The sequence below is a fragment of the Eleginops maclovinus genome, chromosome 13 (assembly GCF_036324505.1).
Source record: "Eleginops maclovinus isolate JMC-PN-2008 ecotype Puerto Natales chromosome 13, JC_Emac_rtc_rv5, whole genome shotgun sequence".
NCBI classification, from domain to species: domain Eukaryota; kingdom Metazoa; phylum Chordata; class Actinopteri; order Perciformes; family Eleginopidae; genus Eleginops; species Eleginops maclovinus.
Genome location: NC_086361.1, coordinates 12,194,583 through 12,209,372, shown reverse-complemented (window position 1 = coordinate 12,209,372; position 14,790 = coordinate 12,194,583). Strand labels below are relative to the sequence as shown.

The 14,790-nt window shown below is 37.2% G+C and overlaps 1 protein-coding gene across 1 annotated transcript; it reads right to left on the bottom strand.

Annotated features, from left to right (window-relative positions):
• Nucleotides 1-34: 34 nt before the first annotated feature.
• dgat1a (diacylglycerol O-acyltransferase 1a) lies at nt 35-13,824 on the bottom strand. Its single transcript, XM_063899092.1, has 17 exons — nt 13,327-13,824; nt 11,622-11,709; nt 6,703-6,743; nt 6,252-6,337; nt 5,713-5,765; nt 5,178-5,283; nt 4,968-5,096; nt 4,390-4,464; nt 4,197-4,300; nt 4,035-4,073; nt 3,889-3,930; nt 3,767-3,811; nt 3,423-3,535; nt 3,120-3,185; nt 2,854-2,941; nt 2,256-2,318; nt 35-2,168 (listed from the first exon to the last, which is right to left on the bottom strand). Exons 1-17 carry the CDS (start codon nt 13,617-13,619, stop codon nt 2,022-2,024), a joined length of 1,578 nt encoding a protein of 525 aa, XP_063755162.1. The 5' UTR covers nt 13,620-13,824; the 3' UTR covers nt 35-2,021.
• Nucleotides 13,825-14,790: the final 966 nt, after the last annotated feature.

Genomic DNA, 14,790 nt, shown 5'->3' with positions numbered 1-14,790 from the left:
GATTTTGCCAGTATTTACTGATATCAACGACTAGTAATTGTATTGTTAAGTATTTTATTTTCCCACCCAACTACAGAGAGAATGTACTTAAACAGGCATATTGCATTTTGGGAAGATGATGCCGAAGCAGTTTTTAGAAATGAGTTGTGAATATAATGCTCAAAACATTGTTGCTACAGGTGCTACTTAAGAAAAACAATACTTTAGAATGAAGATTAAATAAAATCATTCAATCCGCTGCTCACATTCTTTAAAGCTCACTCAGATTTTAAACTGGGTCACATTTGTTTAAAAATCGGGTAAGACCGACTGATAGTATGGCTCTCTAAAATAACATCTTCTTTTCATCAATACATAAAAAATATTGCTTAAAGAAAAGTGTTTAACTCTTAATGAGTTAGGTCGCATTTGGACAGGTATTTTAAATATGTGCAGTAAGTCTTCAATTCCCATATAATTCACAAAATGAAATATAATTCTATTGCCTACAGAACATAAGGTTACGGTGTATTTGGCCTCTGTTTTTTTACATAAAACAATAAGTCTATATATGATTATAACGTGTTCAACTTAGTTTTACAGCAGGCACATTTTAATAAGGAATGCCAACACTCAATAGTTTTGATAACTGGTAGTATAATTTAACAACAGTGTTTTCCCTGAAATGTGTTCAATACGGAAAGAAAAGAGGACTTTTGATCTTACTTGTCATGATCAGTCAACTCTCACTGTGTACTTGGAAAACAGATTAAAACAAAAGCAAAATAGCACAGCATAACTAACTATTGTATGGCTATTTTTGTATTGGCATCTTTTTTTTTAATCAAGAAAATCCTCTTAAGAATTTGAAAAACCTGTGGCATGAAAAGGCTCTCGTTATTTCCACTGCAGCTGCTGTTTTAACCTAAGAAAAAATCAAATTAAGTCCACCATATAAAACAACAAAATATCAACAAGCAAATTGCGAAGCATACAAATTCTTTTAACAAAACATATTTTCCTTTATATCCTAAAGAATACATTTGTAAAATCTATTGCTTTAGTCAACAGCATGCATCTCTTTAAAGTGCAAACACATTCATTGGTTCAAATCAGTTCAAATCACATTAAATCATTGGTTTGAAGTGCAACGTAACTGTTGTACGGACACATAACATTTCACTAAATATAAAATAAAACCTCTGATAAAGAGCAATACAGATAACACCTGCAGCATGTACTGTTACACAAAGAGCTTGCATTGATGGCGTTGGAGTTGAGAAACAGAAGAGGAAAGGCTGCCTGGAGGTTCACAATTGTACAAATAAAAACAAAAACATAATTCTACAGTTTCTCCCTCATTGTTTAGTTTCTTTCTTTACTTTCCTGCCTTAAAATCGTTGTTGAAAAAAATCCTTCAAATGCACATTTCTGTACTACAACAACTGCAAGATCAAAAGGAGGGTTTCAGAATGTACACTGTAAAAAACGTTTTAAACTTCCCTGTGATCATTTCCTATATTGCAATTTTAAAGCATTGGCTTGTAGAAACAAATGATTGCTCTGTCATCAACTTTTATCTGTTGCCTCTGAATACAAGGCTCTGTTAAGGGATCCTCTTCTGTGTTTGGCAGTGGTTCACATTTGTTGCGCATATTCCAGAACAAAAGGGGGGTTTGCTTACAAGCAGTGTTTCACCATCTGAATGCAGCAAAGTGCTTTTATAATTTAATATATTGCAACTAACCTTAGCTCATAAATTATCAATCACCCACTTTGGCAACTTTAGGACCCCTTAGCAATTAAATACTTGTTTGTTTAAAGTTGAAAAGTTTAACAGCAGGTGGCGACTTCGGACGTGATTTCAAAGGTATGCCCTAATAAAAGAGGAATACTCTTCAAAAGCAATCACCTCTCAGGATCTAAGAATCCCTTCCTGACATAATGTGGTTCATTTCTCTATAGTGCAAAAATCCATTAGGCCAAAACTATTGTATGCTGCTGCTTTCACCGACAGGTTCATGTCAGAAAGTGTGTATGTTCTATGTAGTGGTCCCGTAATGAATGACATAGTAGTCATGGACGTACATCAACACAGCGACAGGCTGGCCAATGATGAGTGAGATCCACACAGCGGCGTTGCCATAGTTTCCATCAAGAAAACGACTAACAAACCACGCCAGAGGAACCTGGAGAGATTAAATGCCAGAGGTCAAGGTATGCTTTGCCTTCAGCAGATGAGATAAAGTTGTTTGTGATGGTACATTGTGTCTTACCTGAACCATCATTCCCATGAAGGCCCATGGCCTGAACATCTTCAGAGGAACGCTCACCAGGTACTGAAGAAGAAAGAGAGAGAAATACAAGCAATCACACACTGACCATCTCTCAAAATATATTGCAAATGATTTATTGTAAGGAGGACAGTTTTTATTTTCAGTTTCACAAATCTAAGTTACATTTTGAATTTGCATTGCATACTATAGCGTAAATTGTTGTCCTTTGACATTCACTTCATTGTCTGAACTGTTGAACTGACAGCTGTAGATATCAGGCCATTTCATGTACAGACATCGAGTAAAAACTATAGCTGTCTGGAGGATGAATAAGGAGATACAGAGCATTCAGAATTGATTCAGACCCATTTATTTCTAAGGCCTTATTCTAAAATAATTTCTTCCCTAGTAATTCTGAAAAAGCATTAAGAAGAAATCCCTGAGATATCCCAGTGAGTCATGAATTAATACATTCATTTGAATATTTTTTCAAATAGCAAAATATTCAAAGGTAATGTGGTCTGAGTACTTTCTGAATACAATGTTCGTAGGATTTAGTGCTTGGTGTAACAAAGAAGACTGAATGCTCTTGCTTTACCTCGTGGAAGAAGGCAGACATCAGAAAGACGGCGGTTTGAGCCAGAAACTTGTTGACCCCCTTCCTCAACATTGGCTTATAAAAGTGTCTGTAACACACAAAGACAACCAACAAATTACAATGATCTTTATCTTTCAATTACAAAAAAACTATAACCTCAAATGAATGCCAGTCCACAACTTGATTTTATTTCATACAAACTTAAATAATAACATGTAGCCACACATCAACCATGGTAGTAAGGCTAGTGCAAGTTTGGTGCTCACCTCAGACACCACTTGTGAACTGGGATATTCCAGTTGCTCCAAAAATATGTGACAGTCTCAGAGTTCCTGAAATGAATAAGAATGGTACAGATGGAGAGTTTGACATGAAGGCAATTGGGTTTTCTGAACGACTGCTCCCATTGTTTTAATAAATACGCTTTCGTTTCTTGTGTGTCTTGGCACATGATCCACCACCAAATTGCCTTTATGTTTAAATGAGACAAGCTCAAAATAATCTCAATATTCAAGTGTGTGTGCATACTGTATGGATGTGCATAGTGATTGAATGATCCTTCTACTCACCACCAGTCTTTGTAGAACTCTCTGTCTCCAAACTGCAGCAGCTCTGCCACAAAGTTCAAACAGGAGTGGAAAAACCAATAGAAGAATATTAACCATATCAAATGGTTAGGGACCTGGGAGAGGAAGAGGGCAGAGGAGAGGGCCATAGGAGAAGTTAGGAGAAGTGGGTTTACAGTACACACAGTATAAGACAGTCACAACTGGAGACAACCTGATTTTACACACAAATTAATTGGTCAAAGTTATGTTTATTTTAAGTCTTTAAAAGTTTTTGATAAATCATAAGGTTATGACAGGATAGACCGTAGATGTGTTTTGTGTTACTAAGTCATGATATTACTCACAGCCAACTTTAGGAGGCGCTCAACCATCCTAGAAAAGTCCATTTCCTGTGAGAGACACAAACATTACTTTTCATGCACGTAATTTGAAGTACAGTAGTGTGTGTGTGTGTGTTTACACTCACCTGGAATGGTTTCATTGAGTTCTGTATTGTGGGAACCATCCACTGGAAGACACAAAGAAAATTACGTAGCATTGTTTAAGGGATGAAAGTATTTTAATATATTCTGAACGCCTGCCAGATTGAAGACGTGTTAATGTTCAACACACCTGCTGTATCAACCCCACCAACAGCTGTATGAAGAAAAGCTACAAGAAAGAGCGAGTCAAAATAAAAACATGTTATCATGCATGTCTGTTTCATTTTACACCATTTAATTTTAAATGAACATACAACAGATACACAATAAGTGTGTGTGTGCTTCCTCTCACCATTTCAAAAAGTCTTCTCAACAGGAACCTTATGCGTATTCGTCGTGAGCGTGGGAAGTTGAGCTGGTAGCAGAGAGTAGGGGCACAGACAAAGTAGTACATGTCTAAAGACAAAAACCAAAGAGTATGTTAATTTATTAATATTTTATTTCATTTACAAAAGATGCCGTTTATCTCCATGAGACCTGCTTACCTCTGTGGGTGAGGTTGCCAGGGTAGGAGACATGACTATGAACTGCTGAACCATTGGATTGTGCCACAGATGGACCTGAAAAACCCAATAAATAAACACATAAAACTGGAGACTTTTATTCTCACACGCAATCAAAGCTTTCTATCATATACATTAGGAATACATGAGGTTTATCTTTGGTTGTCGGTTTATACCAACACCTATAGTGACGAGATGAACTCATTAGCTTGCATCTAGGATAAATATAGCTTCAAAAGGCTAGGAACGGCTATTCAAGAGACACAACTAAGAACTGTCTGTGCATGACGTTAGACACAGGCTGCAGATTGTCCTGTCACCACTAGATGGTGGTAGCAGCACAGTAATCAATAGTAAAAACAAGATTATCCTGTTAAATGAGCAGTATTTGTGCGTGTTTATGTGTCTAATTTTTTTAACTTTAGCTAGCGATTACTTATCATCTCTATTGGAGCAACTCCGAGGTTCAGTATACTGTATTTTAGGTATTTCACGTGCATGCCACCTCACAATCCTGGTAACATTTATTCTACAGTTTGTGTATGTTCTGATATACTTACAGGAGTTTGATCGTGTTAGTCTTTTGGCTTTCATTTGTCTGATTTCTCGACACCATTTGTTGGTGTCTTGGTAGGAGTACAGCTTGAGGAACAGCACTGTGTACACTCCTAGGGACAGTATGCCACCCACTGAAACACAAACACGAAAAACTCATTCTTTATCAAAATGTCTTAGAATATTATTGTGTATTAACTTTCTTAAGTATATACCTGGGGTCATGGATGTAACAGTGTGTACAGTCGCTGCAGGGAAGATCAAAATGGATGTCAGGTTAAAAATGTGAAGAATCACTCCTGTCCTTTGAGAAATTGTACCCTAGGAATGATGAAATGAAAACAGTCTTGTCATTATTAAAACTTTTGATCTGAAACACAGTTTTTTTACACTAGATCCAATGTTCTTTTTACAAATACAATATTGTCAGAATTGATTTAGATAATATGTTATCTAATCTAAACCAGGAGTGGTTTTCTTATCAGACTTAGAACAGAGCATCGAGCAGGTATAAAGAGTGGAGGAGCTTTGAATGTATGAATGATGTGTATTGCAGCTTTTTCAGGTAAACATCCTTGATAGGAGATCCGTGAATGATACAAATAAACCTACTTTCTCCCTACAGTTCATCTAACAGTGGAGCAATATTTTCTTATACATTGGGACACAAACCAAAACTTATTTGTACATACAATACTTGTTACATCAACATTTGCAACAAGTTAGTAACAACTCATTGTAATTACTTACCACAGCCAGGCGCCTCTCAGTGTACAAAGCTGCTAAAATGAACACATTAGACCCTGAAACACAGAACACACAAAATGATCTCAAACACCATACAGACAAAGGCATGGAGAAACTGGTACCAGCTGAGGAAAACAATGTTCAATCACGTTTTACTGTCAGACAATAACCCGGAATCAACCTTCTTTAGGTAAATTATCAATAACAGCTATGCTAGAAAATTCAGGACAGGAACCCACATTGCTTCTATATGCTATCGTTGAGCATCTGGCTCATTAAATCGGCGATAACGTGCCATATCAGATCAGTCATTTGGGACATGGTGAGGCTATAAAGCATGTTTAATTTCATTCAACAACACCTGATGTTACAGTGGTAGAGACTTGTTTCCCTGATTTACGTACAGGGTATACAGGTACCACAAGTGTTTGTTAATTTCAACTTGAAAATCAATCCTGAGGTCAGAGTAGGACAAATGGCTATGAGGCATTCAAAGTCTGTTGACAATGTTGACATTGAGGCAGTCAAAAAATGCTCCATACCAATGATGAGGCAAGCTGCTGGCCAGCTATAGGGGTCCTTCAAGAAGAGAGACAGTACTTGGATAGGGTCCACCAAGATACCATACCTACATTAGAAATAGGACAAGTTAAATGAATATTACCACCAGGCATCATTTAGAAATGGAGTTATTTAGATAAGAGGTAAACATTTTTTTATTTGGTTTAAGGTTTAAGATAGGTGCATTCAGGTACATGTTTGGTGTAAGAGTGAAAGGAATGAAACTTCTAGGAATGGCAGCTAGCAAAGCAACTGTTTTATATGTATTTTAATAGAAATCAAGTAAAATAAGTAGTGGTGTAGTGTTGGCCAGTGGTTTAATTGGTGTGTGTGTGTGTGTGTGTGTGTGTGTGTGTGTGTGTGTGTGTGTGTGTGTGTGTGTGTGTGTGTGTGTGTGTGTGTGTGTGTGTGTGTGTGTGTGTGTGTACTCACTTTATAATGTTCTCTAAGAATAGGCGCGCATTGCTCAGCACCTGAAAGAGAGGAAGAGCTCAAACGATTATTCAACTATTTAAAAATGTAATGTATTGATTAAATGGCTACTTTGTCATTCAAAATAGCAGAAAATGAAGTTTTCAGCCTTGAAAATATCCACATTAAAGAATATCTTTGATTTTTGGCTCACCAAACTGGGATGATCAGTGTTCAATGTTTTCATTCATTCTATTAACCAAACGATACATTGATTAACCTAAACTTGTTAGCAGATTAATGGATAATGAAAATAATTATTAACATTCTTTGATTGAGCTTTTGTGTTTCTAGCCTTGGCTTATCATTTTTGTGACGTCGGTGTGGTTCAATGCATTTGGTTGTGCAATAAGGGTGGGTTTTAGTTCTAAGCAAGAACAGGAAAAGGATGTTTCCTTTAAAAAAAAAAATTCTAGATAGAATCGGAGGATGAAACCCTCTTTATTAGTCACATACATGCACACAGCAGAGCACACACAGTGAAATTTGTCCTCTGCATTTAACCCATCCTAGTGTTAGGAGCAGTGGGCAGCTATTGTGCAGCGCCCGGGGAGCAATGGGGAGGGGGGATTGGAGGTGTCTGGTGCCTTGCTCAAGGGTACCACAGCAGGGCCTAGGAGGTGAACTGGGACCTCTCCAAGTAGCAGTCCACTTTCCATATTTTTCAAGTCTGTTCGGGACTTGAACCGGCAACCCTACGATTCCCAGTCCAAGCCCCTACTTACTGAGCCACTGCTGGATCTCTGACTTAATATGGTTGTTGTCACTGCCCACAACACACACAAGGAAAAGCTGTTTTATAAATAAAGTAACATATTCATACATATGAAAACTTCATAGATCAGAACTGTTTTCGTGTTTAGAAACATGTTTCTGCTGCCATCACACCGTGATAACTGTCACCATGCTGCTGGACTGCTTCTCTTAAAAACTGTCAAGTAAAACAGTTATCATTATATTATGTATTAAAGGTCATGGTCCAAGTCCATCTGTTATCTGAGCTTTCTTAGATAAAGCTTACCCACCACAAAGAGCCAACAATGCTTATGTATCAATTTTTCAAATCATTTTCATGGCCTTAGAGTTTAAGGGACAGTGTGGGTATGATACATGATAAGGTCATAGTGATAATGTGGCATGTAACACCTCAGCACACTGGTCTGCCAAGATCCTGCAGCAACGTGGTTTTGCTTGACCTATGTCTTTTGTCCAAAACAACTACCTTTGCCTTAGTAACCTTCAGCATGGACAACAGGGGGCCATAATGTAATACAAGACTGTTGGGACAGTGGTCTGTCCAGAGCATTCGGAGAACTGATTTTGCAATAATTCCATTGAACAAATGTGTCTTCTCTGTCCCTGTCTGGAGAGGGGTCAGTGTACTAAGTCCGATACAGAACAACCCCCTGGGAGATGGCGGCCACTCAAAGTCTTGCTTAAAAACACTTGAGCAGGGGGTAGCCTATATTAACTGAACCCAGGCTCACTGGTAAAACAACTAAAATGATTCTTTGGAACTGTTAATGCAGTTTGGAAGTTTCTCCTGAAAGCTATTTTCAATGTTTTATTGAGTAAATCCATTGCATTGCTTATTGCTTATATTTTCACATCCCATCTTTTAGTGCCCAAAGGGTATTTATTCTCTTTTAAATCATATACACATTTCTTAAGTAATAAAACACCAATGATAAGATGTTAAAATTGATATTGATGACAAGATCCATAATCCATAGAATCAACTCATTTAATAGTCTGTTGTATGTTTCTCAACATTTATGTTAGTGTAAAAAAGATTAAGAAGACGATAAATTCTTGATAAAATTCTGTCTAAATAAAAGGTATCTCTGTGTCCTGTGAATTGTAGAGGGTTAGTTTAAAAATAGAAAGAGCTGCTGGGGTTGGCTGAACTTCAGCTTGACATACAAAACTAACCTGAGATGACTGAGGCCAGCAAAGATTCAATCGTCAAACATTCAGAGGGCTACTAATAAACTGTTTCCTTTGACACACAGAAAATACTAGAGCTTACATGTTCCTCATAAACAGCAATCTGTATTAATAATTCAGTAAATGATGTAGAAAGAAACTGGCCAAATTATTAGTAGTTATCTATATAGTAATCCGTCTGTTTTAACAACCATGGTATATGCTTAGACAATCTGCAAGAGGGCGTTAAGTTTACATTTTCTATGTCCTTTTCCTAATTTAAACTGTTAAAGTATAAAGCATCAATTTGTTTGTAACACATCCATGATGATCTTTTTCTTGTCAAGTATCAAAATTGCTTATTATGCCAAATATCTTCACTTCCTAACTACTTTTTCCTATAATATTCAGGCAACAGTATCATCCTAAAGCATTATTTTTGTTGGTTTGCTAGAGCAGATGTTAAAGCACCAATCTTAATGTCTGTGGGTCGTGTTATTTAGAGGTATTTAAACCTTAAAAAGGACAGGCTTATGGCTGTGTACCAAGGACAACATGGATCCTGTATGCCATCCTCATATGGCATTGCATTCTGATAATGGCTTGTGTAAGAAATGGGAAACATGAGGCCATTTTAGAAATCCAGATTCAACAGTGCTTCCATTAACTTTCAAATTAGGTCACACTCCTTTCATGGATTTCTCTAGTTACCAAAATGTAAACATCTGTGACGCACTCAGCTTATACTATTATCCATTTCGAAGCTGCCCTGAAGGCAGCTATTGGATTTCTCTTTTTTATCATTTTGCCTTTGGCCTAAGTAAAGGTTCTGAATGAAGTGCTTTAGTAGTATTTCTAAACACTTGGTTACAACATTCAGAGAGTTTAAATGAAAACAAGTACAACAAATTGACACACTCATCTGCATGTGCCCCTGCAGCTGACATTTTAGGACATTAGACGGGAGTATTGGTTATCGGGGACTAAACTGGTAAATGCACACACACACACACACACAAGTCTCTGTGGTTCCACTTTACACTCTTAAAGTCTAATCCTAAAGGCTTCCTAAAAACAGTCTGCACCGAGCGGAGACAACCGTCCCTTGTGACCACAAAGTAGAGGCCTGTGGTCGTCACAGCAATATAAACTTTCATAGATGGAATTAATCCTGTTACAGAACTGTAAAAATAGACTTAAAAACCCCTGGAAATACACACACGTTTAGGGCTCAGTTGACATGTCTTTTTCAATTTCTTTAGAATTATGGCTAACTGGATATTTGTATCCTCCATGCATATCAGACTACTGGCGGTGACTGGATGTTTGGAGACACACACACTTGAATTCAGCCATTTGAATAAGGCGGAAAAATCATTTTGTTCTGAAAAAGATCCTGTTGTCCTGAAGTGACCTCAGCCCAGGGGGGCATATTTAACGGTGACACAACTGATATCAGTATTGCAACACAGCATTGACTGTAAAAGAATGGTTTAAGGAAGGTTAGGGTGGACAACTTGGCTAAAGGTCTCACATTAAATAATATTAAGTGTTCTGCATTAAGGTAGAAAAGCCACAGCCAAAACTGGAGTCTCTGATATACAGTAGATGCTACAGACCACAGTACACCCTGAAACTGGCCTATTTTCTATGGAATGCTTGACATTAAGCAGCAGCTGCACATTTGTAGCATACAATTGTGTAAACACGATCGAGTGCTGTTTTTTGTTTTCATTTTGAGTGCTTGTCATGTTTTCGCAACCAAGTAAGTTTCTGTTTTCAAGTTATTCTTCTTAGCATACTTACAATTTATACTTGCTAAGTATCATGCACACAGTTTTTTTTTTTTCAGAGCTATTAATAGGAATGTCCCTGCTAGAAGAATAATCTCTTGGGATCATGTTTTATTTTTGAATTTCAAAACAAGAACCGACTTCATTGGTCACTCATGCTGACTCGGCTTTGAGCAGAAGATACTCTAGGAAACATCCATCAGGCTTGTGAAGGATGTTAAAATGTTATTAAAAACAGGGATTTAACATGAAAGCATATACAAAAGTATGAAATATGAAAGTAATACAAATGGACATATGTCAAATCAAACAAGATACCTAATTTAACCCTTCATATTCTGTATTTGTTTGTGTTCAGAGATGCTTCACATCCCTACTGCTACCATGGAAAACTCCGTACATTGTGTTTGTATTCACCTTTTTATTCAATGTGTGCTTAACATGTCTGTCACTTCAATCCTTATTTTAACTGCAGGTGTACCATAACACCCTCAGTACATGTAAAGCTGACATAAAGTAAACTTCTGCTGAGAGTGAATGTTCAATATACTGTATAAATTAAACTCAGTGGTATACAACTATAATAATCCACCCACCACCACCACCAACCATTTTTGATTAATGTTGGAGAAATGACAAATAAATAAATGCAAGTGGCAAACAGGGCCATGAGGAAGCAACTGTGAATGCATATAATTTTCTGGATCTACAAATCTAAAGAGATAAAACTGAAAAAATGACTTATCTGACTTGTCACAGACAACTCAAACAGTTAAGGGTGTGAATGTTTAGTGTGGACTAGTTAGTGTGGCCGGGCAATTCTTCATTTGTTGTTAAAGCAATGACCAATGTAACCTGCGCATCAGTTAAATGTACTATGCTGTATGCTTTTGTGTGATAAAAGACAAATAAAAAGAGAGTGAAAACAGAAAGATATTCAACTGGCTAGTGAAGAACATCAGCTGCCACAAACAGTAAGTTGGGGCAATGTCAAGACATGAAAGTGAAAATTATTAAGAGCATGTCACAGCATGTTTTTATGCAGTATTTAGAGGTATTTGTTTTGCTCCACAAACGTTTTCATTTCAATTAGTCATACTTAACGATGCTAATGGTATAAAGTACATTTTAAGTCCTGAAGGGACACATGGTTTGACTCACCAGCATGACAACACACCAGTTGAGGATTCCTCTGTAGTTGCTGTAGCCACTGGCGGAACTTAAGAGAGACTCCTGGAGGACGTGACAGCTGCATGGAAACACAAAGTCAACAGTTTTATTGACGATTTTATGGCAGATCTAGCTCTTTAAATTCCTTTCTGTCTGTTTACCTACAGTTGCTCTCAAACTTTCATTAATATACATTTAACTAATTTGACATGACAGTATTGAGGGCCCACTTTGCAGAAAAGGTTTGATTAATGCATTTACCTTCCCCATTGCAAAGCACGTTTGCTTACTTTTCAAAAATTACTCATGGCCATTTCAGTTTGTTTTATTACTCATTTTGCATTTAAGAACTCCTCCCCCAAAACCGATCTACTTTTGGGATTTCATTTTCAATTGTTTTACAATAGCGTGTTTTACTTCATCTTATCTCTCTTAACTTTCGCATTGTGTTTCTTGTTATGCACCATTCCCAAAGACCAACAAACCAACTTTGGCCCTGCACCAGGCAACGACAGAGTTGTGAAAATGTAGGTTAAATGTACTGACCCGATTGTCCAAAGTTCATTGTTAAAACTGAGGCTATTCACCATGCAAGAATTTTTTACACAACCCCACGTGACTGAGATAATGGAGCAGAAATGAATGACAAGGGAGAGGCAAACAGGGAGCAAGGAGTAAAGAACAAACAGTAAGAGGGAGAACTTGATAATAGAGTAAGGGGAGGAAGCACCAAGGAGAGATGTGAGGTTCTTATCTTATCATGAGTGATTTGTGTGGAAGTAAGGAAGGAAATGAGCATTTAGAAGGGGTTCCTCAATGAGTGCCAGCTCACACCAGCAGAAGAAAGAACGTTCAGACTGGCAGGTACAGTATAGTCAAGCACAGGATTGCAAAAGCACATGCATTTGTTTATTCACTGTTGCTGTAATACAGGACAGTATTACTACATAAGACTATAATGTGAATTACTAACAATCAATTCATTTCAGTATTATGGCCGCATCACTTTAGTGCCTAAGGATACCAATGTGTATATCTTTCACTGTAAAAGTGAAGCCAGCAATTTGGCAGCTTACAATCACTAAGAAAGATAGGCTTCCTTCATATAACAAGCCAATTTATCAAAGGTGAGGACATATCTGTTTGGGGTAACGGTTAGGCTATTGTGTCTTCTATCGCAATATCTGTTCTAACTCATGTACTACCCATACTTTTAATATGTATTTAAAATTACAGCTAACTCCTCCATCTTTCATAAAGTCACAGTGTCATCTCAAGCAGGGATGCATAAGCTCTTAGCATTAAAAAAAAACAAAAAAAACATAAATACTTGATTCAATATGAATATACATCTAGAGTTGCTTCTACTGTTCTCACCCAAACAGATTAAATGAAAGGTCTCTGCAATATACAGAAAGTAGTTGTTTTTGAAGAATTGTTGGAGTGATATTAAGTTGATTTTTTATATATCTGTGTCATTTTTATGCATTGTGTTTTATGAAGCCACTAGTTCTAATAACCTGCCCAAATGAGAATAAGCTCAGAGATAACTGGCATAGAGTGAGGAGGAAACTGAAATGTCAACTAACGTGCACTGTTATTGGTTAATGAACTGGATAGTCCTAAACCAAAGGAAATTCAAAAGAAACACAGATGTTATAAATGACACATCGTCATTAAAATAATAAAAGGTTACCTGAGTCTCTGGTTAAAATCCTCCACCACACTCATGTGTTTTCTGATCGGACTGTGTGTCTGCTGCCCTGACCCCCTCATCTCTCTGTCTGGCTTCCCGTCACTCGGATGCCTGGACACATCGTCTGTTTTGGTTTGAGCACCGGGGCTCTGTGGAGAGTTCTCTCCGGCATCGTGACACTTGCTCCCTTTTGCTTGTTTCACCGTTCCGCTGCCGGTGATGGTGGTCCTCCTCCGGCGGGTTAAAGGCCCTTTCATTTCGGCTATCTCGCTCATTTCAGCGGATTCAATCATGCAGTTTTTACCTGCTTGACATCGCTGCTCCCCCGGCTGTCACTCGTATCTCTGCTTTCATCCGGAGGGTTACATCCAGAGCGCAGTGATCAATCTCAGCAGGTAGGAGACTCGGGAGAGACTGCCGGTTATGATTAGGCGATTCATCACCACTACCGCTGTCATTAAGGTTGCCACGTCGGTGTTTTTCAGCTGACATCCCCCTTTCGAGAAAACTCCAAATCTATGCTCCTCAATCCACTTCCGCATACAAAAACGGAAATGTGCTGGGTAATATCATTGACTGTATATATAAAGGGTAATGTTAGCATAATCAGAATCTATTATTGTATAAATATATTTGCCTTAACAAAGATATAGACGAGTAAAGATGTACTTGTACCACACAATTAAAGCCCAATTAAAGCCCCCCTTATTAGTTGCCAGATATAAATACAGGACATGTGGACTCATCTATGTTTCTGTATAGTCTATTCAGCTATATTGTCATTGTTTTATTATTTATTAATTATATTTAGACATTATATTTATATAGATTCAGGGGAGTCTTTGTCAATTAAGGTTAATCTCTCAAACTAAATCACACAATACTTTTTAACTCAATAAATCAATGAATGAGGTTCTCCTTGCAATCTGAAGGAAAATGTTATGTGTTTAAATATAGAATGTGTTCCTTTATTGGCCATAGAAGGGGTTGTTATTTGCTACTGTTAGCGATTTGTAAGTAACCAGAAAGGAAATCCAGGAAATTAATTTTTAAAATCACGTCACTGGCATATTCCAACAAAACACATGGCTATTTTCATAAATAACTTAGTACATGTAATGCACAGCAGCGCCTTTGCACTTTAATCAACTCTATTGTTTACAATCCATTTAAATTCAACAGTTTAAAACTAAAATTACAAATGCATATTGATATTCAACATTTAAACTGTAAGAATTGTGCTCAATATAAGTGACATTGTCTTTTACTGTGAACAGCCTACTCATTTTAGGAATACACATTCTCTCAGAAGAGGAATGAAACAACTAAAAGTATTTCACACCTCATAATTTGTGTTAATAATGTTGACATAGTATATTATCCATAATAACACCAATAATTTACATACCAGCTGCTAAATGAAGCTATACTGTTGCCTTGAGGACAAGGAATGCATTCAAAGTA